The following is an 8,359-nucleotide window of genomic DNA, read 5'->3' as shown; positions in this document are numbered from 1 at the left end:
TGTCGACCTTTCCCCCATCCGGGACTTACTCTAGGGTGAGGAAATGAGCAGATATCATCTTTGCAGACCCCTCGCACCCTGGTCACAAACTGTTCAGACTCCTCACCTTCGGCAAGCGTTACAAATTACTGTACGCCAAAACAACCAGTCATTAGAACAGTTTTTCCCCAAGGGCTATCAATCTGATGATCGCTGTGAAATAAGTCTGGAAGTCTGGAGTCTTTGCTTTACTCTATTCACAACCGCACATCATTTAGTTGCCTTTTACTTGTTTAAGTATTCGATTTTATTTTATGGGTGCAAGTTTTTGACCAACACTTAGTCACTGCTTCCTGGGTTGGATGGGAAGTGTTCATTTTCATCCAGGATGTCTCTGTACATTGCTGCGTTCACATTCCCCTCTATCCTGACTAGTCTCACGGTTCCTGCCGCTGAAAACCATCCCCAGAGCATGATGCTGCCACCACCATGCTTCACTGTAGGGATGGTATTGGCCTGGTGATGAGCGGTGCCTGGTTTTCTAACAAACACGACGTCTGGCATTCACATCAAAGACTTCAAGCTTTGTCGCATCAGACCGGAGAACTTTGTTTCTCATGGTCTGAGAGTCTTTCAGGTGCATTTTGGAAGACTTCTTTACTAAGAAATGGCTTCCGTCTGGTTACTCTACCATACAGGCCTGATTGGTGGATTGCTGCAGAGATTGTTGTCCTTCTGGAAGATCTGACAAGAGTGACCGTGGTCTTGGTCACCTCCCTGACTAGACTAAGATGAATGCAGCAATGTACAGAGACATCCTGGATGAAAAACAACACTTCCCATCCAAAAGAAATGAACCGATTCCATTTTGGAATAAGGCTGCAACATAACACGATCAGTCTAGGCATGCTTGAGTAGTGCTATGACACTGTTAACAGATTGTCACCATTGGTAAGGAAAACCAAGGAACTCTCTTTTTGAAACGGGAGAAGAAGACCCTGATGGTCTACATAAACTATACTGTGGAAAATATGGAATCAGTCATCAGTGGCAGGTTGTGCGTTTCCTACCTAGGCCTTCAGTGATGACCTACTTAGTTCGACTTCAATAAATACTCCTCAAAATACCGTAATGTATGTCACTACAAGACCATGGCTGGAGAAACACTACACAGAAACCAACTTGTGCACTCCTGGGCACTGAATCACCAAAACAGGCTATATTTCGGCACATTTAAAAATCAAAAACCCGCATCAGCATCTAAAACATACCTTATGTGGTAATGTCAAAATAAAAATGATTGTAAAAAACATATTAAATGTGGAAAAATAAATAAATAAAACATTTGAACTCACGTTTTGCTCTTTAAAAAAGTGAGTACCGATGATTTCTCCGCTGTCCGGGTATGGCCCTAGTCCCACGAAGTGATGTCCTACTTAGTCCGACTTCAATAAATACCCCTCAAAATACCCTTATTTATGTCACTACAAGACCAAGGCTGGAGAAACACTACACAGAAACCAACGTGTGCACTCCTGGGCACTGAATCACCAAAACAGGCTATATTTAGGAACATTTAATAATCAAAAACCAGCATCAGCATCTAAAACATACCTTATGTGGTACTGTCAAAATCAAAATGATTGTAAAAAACATATTAAATGTGGAAAAATAAACAAATAAAACATTTGAACTCACGTTTTGCTCTTAAAAAAAGTGTGTACCGATGATTTCTCCGCTGTCCGGGTATGGCCCCAGTCCCACAAAGTGATGTCCTACTTAGTCCTACTTCAATAAATATCCCTCAAAATACCGTGATTGATGTCACTACAAGACCACGGCTGGAGAAACACTACACAGAAACCAACTTGTGCACTCCTGGGCATTGAATCACCAAAACAGGCTATATTTCGGCACATTTAAAAATCAAAAACCCGCATCTGCATCTAAAACATATCTTATGTGGTACTGTCAAAATTGAAATGATTGTAAAAAAAAAACGTATTAAATGTGGAAAAATAAATAAATAAAACATTTGAACTCACGTTTTGCTCTTAAAAAAGTGAGTACCGATGATTTCTCCGCTGTCCGGGTATGGCCCCAGTCCCACGAAGTGATGTCCTACTTAGTCCGACTTCAATAAATACCCCTCAAAATACCCTAATTTATGTCACTACAAGACCACGGCTGGAGAAATACTACCAATAACCACACTTGTGCACTCCTGGGCATTGAATCACCAAAACAGGCTATATTTCGGCACATTAAAAATCAAAAACCTGCATCAGCATCTAAAACATATCTTATGTGGTACTGTCAAAATTGAAATTATTGTAAAAAAAAAACATATTAAATGTGGAAAAATAAACAAATAAAACATTTGAACTCACATTTTGCTCTTTAAAAAAGTGAGTACCGATGATTTCTCCGCTGTCCGGGTATGGCCCCAGTGCCACTTCCTGCTTTTCGCAAATCAACACTTGTGATTGGATACTCGCTTGGGAGTGACAAGTGAACATCCAATCACAGTCACGTTTAACATAAGGCTACTTAGATGGGCTACTGTCAACAACTCGATTGGCTATCGTAACTGTCCATCAACCGGCAGAATTCACACAGCGTTGGCAACAAGCCAGCTGAATTCTGATTGGTCGAAAACTGTAACCTAAAAACAAGCAACACTGGAGCCTAATAAGACATGAAGAGAATAAGATGAATACTTTACGGAAAGTAGATTAGAATGAACTTTTATGAATCTACGATCATGTGTTAGGCCAGTAGAGAAGGCTTTGCTGGCACACCACTGTCAGTCATGTATTACCCCTTCAAAATAAATATTTCCAAGAATTCAGTTGATAAACTGAATTGAGCTATGTTTTTGTTTTTTTTGGACTCAGTTTTAGGTCATTTGAATTCAGAAGCTGTTCCTGAGAGCTGCTGTCGGCTCCAACTTTCCCCATACGTCAAATGCCTTCTCGGCCGTCAACCCCCCACCACAACAGCTGGTGTCTCAGCAAGGAACCTGACGTTCCACCGCCAGCGCGGGCTTTCGCGAAAGGATCAAGTCGGGAAGTGTCGGAGGCCCCTAATGGCCCCCACAGAAAAATGCACACAGTGGGGCGTCTTGTGAACACGGGGATGGACCCGGTCCCTAAATCCAAAGATTAAACCCCCCCCCCCTCCCGGTAGTGAACTAGATGGTTCCCTTTCCACCGCCATTGTTTGCTACAAAATGCCACATTTGAGTTCATTATGAGCGTAGGAAATTAGATGACCTCCGGAAACAACTGGACTTTGACGTCTCGGTAGATTTTGCTTAATTTGAGCTAAAAGCGCTAAAATTAAGACTTAAATGATTTAAAGAAAACCACAAGGTCACATAGTTATGGTGGTGTTCCACACTCATTGGTGTGTCATTGTTATTGATTTAAGTCAAAAATGACCTTTTCATACCAATGTTAATATTATATTTCCTTTTTGTTTTCTTTATTTTATTTTATTTATTTATTTTTTGGCCTGTCCAGCTCCTCAGGCAAATCATATTGTTGATGTAGATGCCCATATCGGGCATCTACCATGCTGCCAATGCAACTGGTGCTTTAAATGGGACAATGAAAAAGGAGGATTACCTCCAAATTGTTCAGGACAAGCTCAAATCATCAGCCCGGAGGTCGGGTCTTGGGCGCAGTTGTGAAGAAATACACTCTATACATTGCTAATGTGGTAAATGACTATTCTAGCTGCAAATGTCTGGTTTTTGGTGCAATATCTACATAGGTGTATAGAGGCCCATTTCCAGCAACTATCACTCCAGTGTTCTAATGGTACAATGTGTTTGCTCATTGGCTCAGAAGGCTAATTGATGATTAGAAAACCCTTGTGCAATCATGCTCACACATCTGAAAACACTTTAGCTCGTTACAGAAGCTACAAAACTGACCTTCCTTTGAGCAGATTGAGTTTCTGGAGCATCACATTTGTGGGGTCAATTAAACGCTCAAAATGGCCAGAAAAAGAGAACTTTCATCTGAAACTCGACAGTCTATTCTTGTTCTTAGAAATGAAGGTTATTCCACAAAATTGTTTGGGTGACCACAAACTTTTGAACGGTAGTATATATATATATATATATATATATATATATATATATATATATATATATATATATATATATATATATATATATATATATATATATATATATATATATATATATATATATATATATATATATATATATATGTATATTTATTTATTTATTTATTTATTTATTTATTGTTTTAATGCTCTATTATTGATTTTGTTTTTGTGCAATTATTTCTTTTGGATCAGCGCTCTCTCAAACGAGGGATGACCCTCCTTCATCCCCTTACATTTCTTGCTTAATAAAAAAAACTAAAAAAAGCAAATAAAACTGCTCCACCCCATTTCTGAACATAACATTTTATATATATATATATATATATATATATATATATATATATATATATATATATATATATATATATATATATATATATATATATATATATATATATATATATATATATATATTTGTTTTTATTTATTTATTTATTTATTTTTTTTTATTTATTTTTTTTTTTAATTTTTTAATTTTTTTTTTTATTCTCTACTTCTTAGCTCCTGAAGAAGAAAACATTATTGATTTGATTTCTGTGCAATTATTTCTTTTGGATCAGCGCTCTCTCAAACGAGGGATGACCCTCCTTCATCCCCTTACGTTTCTTACTTAATAAAAACAAATAAAAATAAAAAAAATAAAACTGCTCTACCCCATTTCTGAATATAGCATTAAAAAAAAAAAAATATATATATATATATATATATATATATATATATATATATATATATATATATATATATATATATATATATATATATATAATTATTTTTAAATTTTTAAATTTTTGATTTTTTTGATTTTTTTTTAAATTATTATTATTATTATTATTATTTTTATTTTTTTTAATTTTTTTTTTACTCTCAACTTCTTAGCTCCTGAAGGAGAAAACATTATTGATTTTATTTGTGTGCAATTATTTTTTTTTGGATCAACGCTCTCTCTCTCTCTCTCTCTCTCTCTCTCTCTCTCTCTCTCTCCATCCAACCCCACGCTCCTTAGGACCCAGCGGAAAAGCGTCCTGGGCCGGGGGAGGGAGTGGGGGAGGGAGGGAGGGAGAGCGGTGCGCGCAGAGAGAATGTCTCAGACGCGCCAGTGGCTTCATGGAGTTACGCACCTCTGACGCGCCGCCATGGATTGCAAGTCGCGATCGCTGCTTTTCTTCTCACCTCTTTTGCTGACTCTTGCGCTTCCGGTCTCTACCGTCTTCTACCCCCCGAATGAAGGTAAGACAATTGGCGCGTCTCGCCTGCGTGCGTGTCTCTGGATGTGTGTGTGTGTGTGTGTGGCTACATTCAAGTGTGTACAAACTCTGGATTTATTCGTGTCCAAAAGGTTGTGATTAGAAGCAAAAGGCAACATTGTATTGTCATGTGGAATGTTCACAAAGACGCAACCAAAAAGCGACAGACAGGGTCATGCGTAATTTGGGATTATCGCTCAAAAGGGGATTAAGTGTTTAAATGGGAGTTCTTTGGGGGGGAAAAAAAGGTTCAAAAGAACTAATTTGTTGGAGTTTTAGGTTATTTTTAATAATATGTGGGGTGGAAACCAGTTTTTAGGACCAGGCAGTTTTACACGTAAACACATTTTAGTGCGTAATTTTACGCACGTCCACCTGTAATATTGCATTGGTTGATGCAAAACATCATAATGTTTCTTGCTTTGCGCGTCTTTCATCAAGCTAGACCATCATTTCATCACACAACTTAGGGCGCACATGGCTGCAAAATGACTCATTTCTATTTTTGCCTCAGCTTTGTCTCAATAAGAACAAAAAAAAAAAAAAAAAAAACCTCAATTCGGCTGAAAAGTCACCTGTTTAAACAGTTGGAACTCATGGAAACAAAGTCTTCTTTTTTGTTTTTTTTTGCCTGTTCAACTTGTTTAAAGTATGCTTATAATAGAAGTCGTCTTTTTAAAGTATGTATGCATTTATATGTATTTTTGCAGTGTTCCAATTCAAGCAAAAGGGAGAAATGATGGCAAAATAGACGTGCAACATGTCTAAAAAGTCTCCATTTTAATTATCACATTTAAATTGTTTGTTTTTACACTTTTATGTGTAGGCCAAATATGCATAACTTCTAAAATGCACCGCAAAAGTATGTAATAGAAAGAAAAAGTGATATACTCTATTTAATCAGTGACTTATTCAAAGTTTAAAAGGGAGAATGTGTTAGTTGTGTGAACATAACTATATATATTTATGATATAAATATCCAAATTTACCAATAACTTGTTTAAAAGTAAAATAAAAGCAGAAATCATGACAAAACACAACTTTTTTTTATTTTTTATGAAAGAAACTTTCCCCAACTTTGTTGTTCTTAATTCTTCTTGGTGTTTGCATTTCCTATTAGACGTAAAAACTGAGTTTATTGTGGTTATTGAACGGATTTTCAAAATAAATCTTCTCCAAAAAGTACACCCTGCAAATATTTCACATTATAGTGTTTTTGAAATATTGATTCGATCTGTGAAAGTAAGTGTGTGTGTGAGTGTGTGTGTGTGTGTGTGCGTGTGTGTGTGTGTGTGTTTGTGCAAGAGAGATAGGGCGTTTGCGTGTGTGTGTGTGTGTGTGTTTGCAAATGGATATAAAATATAATTAATAGGTTTAATAGGGAAAAAAAGCTACATTTTCGATATAATGCGCACGCAGGTAAAGTTTCACGTCTATTAAAAAAACGTGTTTAGTGTATAAATACAGTAAAATAATTGTACAGTATGTACACGAACACACACACAGTTTTTAATCTGAAGTTTGAAGTTGCAATAAATATCATATTTAGCGTGTATAGGCCTTTATGTTCGTTTGTTTACACTCAGTAAAGTGACATTATCGCATTATAAAAACTGTCAGTAATTAAAGTAAATTAAAAAAAAAAATTATTATCACTTTTTTGAATTTACAAAAGTGCACTTTTACTGACAAATGTATTTGTGTGCCAAAAATAAATTAAAAAAATATTGCTTACAAATAACTGATTTATCTAATTCAGCAAACTCTATTTAATTTGTTCTACGGTCTTTAAAATAGTTTTTTTTTTCCAAAACAAGCTGCAAATTGAAGAAAAAAGTAGAGAAAATATGTTTTATTTTTTAAACTTTTTATTTTTTTATTTTTTATTATCTGCATCTCCTTATAACGTGATCGTGTGGTGTTATGTTAGTGATGTATTAAATATAAATTGCGTGCTGCAAAGTTCTGGTCGGGAGGCCGACGTCACGCTATTTTTAGGCGGCTGGTCGGGAGGCTTGGCCCCGGGAGCCCCGCGGAGTAGTCCCGCCGGGACAGATCCACGTTTATGAGCGATAATATATACATATATAAATATATATTTTATTTTATTTTATTGTTCTTCATACCTAAATCATCTTCTATCCAGTCTCCTCCTTCAAGAAAGAACCTCCAATCACCGAGCTGGGCTGGGGTTGCGTCATAGACGCAGGTATATGATGACGTCAGTGCATAGGTGTGCGAGAAGTGCAGGGCCTGGAAGAAGAAGAAGAAGAAGAAGAGAGGACTAAGAATGGGGGCAGAGGGGCTGCGCGCGCAGCAGCAACATCAGACTGAGAGTTGAATAATTGATGGTGGAGGTGAAGACTAACTCAGACACACCATGCAGCCTTCACATGCAAGACTTGCGGACTCGGACTTCAGGTCCCACATTTGGCTGGGACATTTAATAGGTACCCAATTAAAAAAAAAAAAAAAAATTAAAATATATATATATACTTCTATTTATATTCTTCTTTTCTTAAACTCCTCAGATTTTGGGTATAATATCGGTCATAATTAACGTATATATTCATTTATGTCTCTGCTGGAGAAGTTGAAGATGGATGGATGGATGGATGGATGGATGGATGGATGGATTTATGTTCAAAATGTATCTAAAATGAAATGAACACAATTAAAATTATTCACATAGGCCATCTAAACACAACAAATTGACAACCGCCATTCAAAGTATTGTTCTCACATACATACATACATACATATATACTAGGGATGTCCGATAATGGCTTTTTGCCGATATCCGATATTCCGATATTGTCCAATTCTTTAAATACAGATACCGATATCAACCGATATATACAGTCGTGGAATTAACACATTATTATGCCTAATTTGGACAACCGGGTATGGTGAAGATAAGGTACTTTTTAAAAAAAATTAGTAAAATAAGATAAATAAATTAAAAAAATGTTCTTGAATAAAAAAAGAAAGTACAA

At 36.2% G+C, this 8,359-nt stretch overlaps 2 protein-coding genes and 1 long non-coding RNA gene across 3 annotated transcripts in view; 1 reads left to right on the top strand and 2 right to left on the bottom strand.

Moving 5' to 3' along the window:
• Window positions 1-8,359, bottom strand: part of LOC133663173 (ephrin type-A receptor 3-like) — an 843,338-nt gene that overhangs the window by 67,694 nt on the left and 767,285 nt on the right. The gene's annotated exons all lie outside the window — the stretch shown is intronic.
• Window positions 5,204-8,359, top strand: part of LOC133663172 (ephrin type-A receptor 3-like) — a 168,763-nt gene continuing 165,607 nt past the window's right edge. The window contains exon 1 of the mRNA XM_062067452.1: window positions 5,204-5,346. Coding sequence (XP_061923436.1) covers window positions 5,253-5,346 — 94 coding nt within the window. The 5' untranslated portion in view covers window positions 5,204-5,252. The remainder of the gene's footprint in view (window positions 5,347-8,359) is intronic.
• Window positions 7,594-8,359, bottom strand: part of LOC133663177 (uncharacterized) — a 20,723-nt gene continuing 19,957 nt past the window's right edge. The window contains exon 3 of the long non-coding RNA XR_009828255.1: window positions 7,594-7,616. This is a non-coding gene — a long non-coding RNA (uncharacterized LOC133663177). The remainder of the gene's footprint in view (window positions 7,617-8,359) is intronic.

The sequence above is a fragment of the Entelurus aequoreus genome, linkage group LG13 (genome assembly GCF_033978785.1).
Source record: "Entelurus aequoreus isolate RoL-2023_Sb linkage group LG13, RoL_Eaeq_v1.1, whole genome shotgun sequence".
Lineage (NCBI taxonomy): Eukaryota > Metazoa > Chordata > Actinopteri > Syngnathiformes > Syngnathidae > Entelurus > Entelurus aequoreus.
Note: the sequence above shows the minus strand (reverse complement) of the source record. Positions and strands in the feature narration are given on the sequence as shown.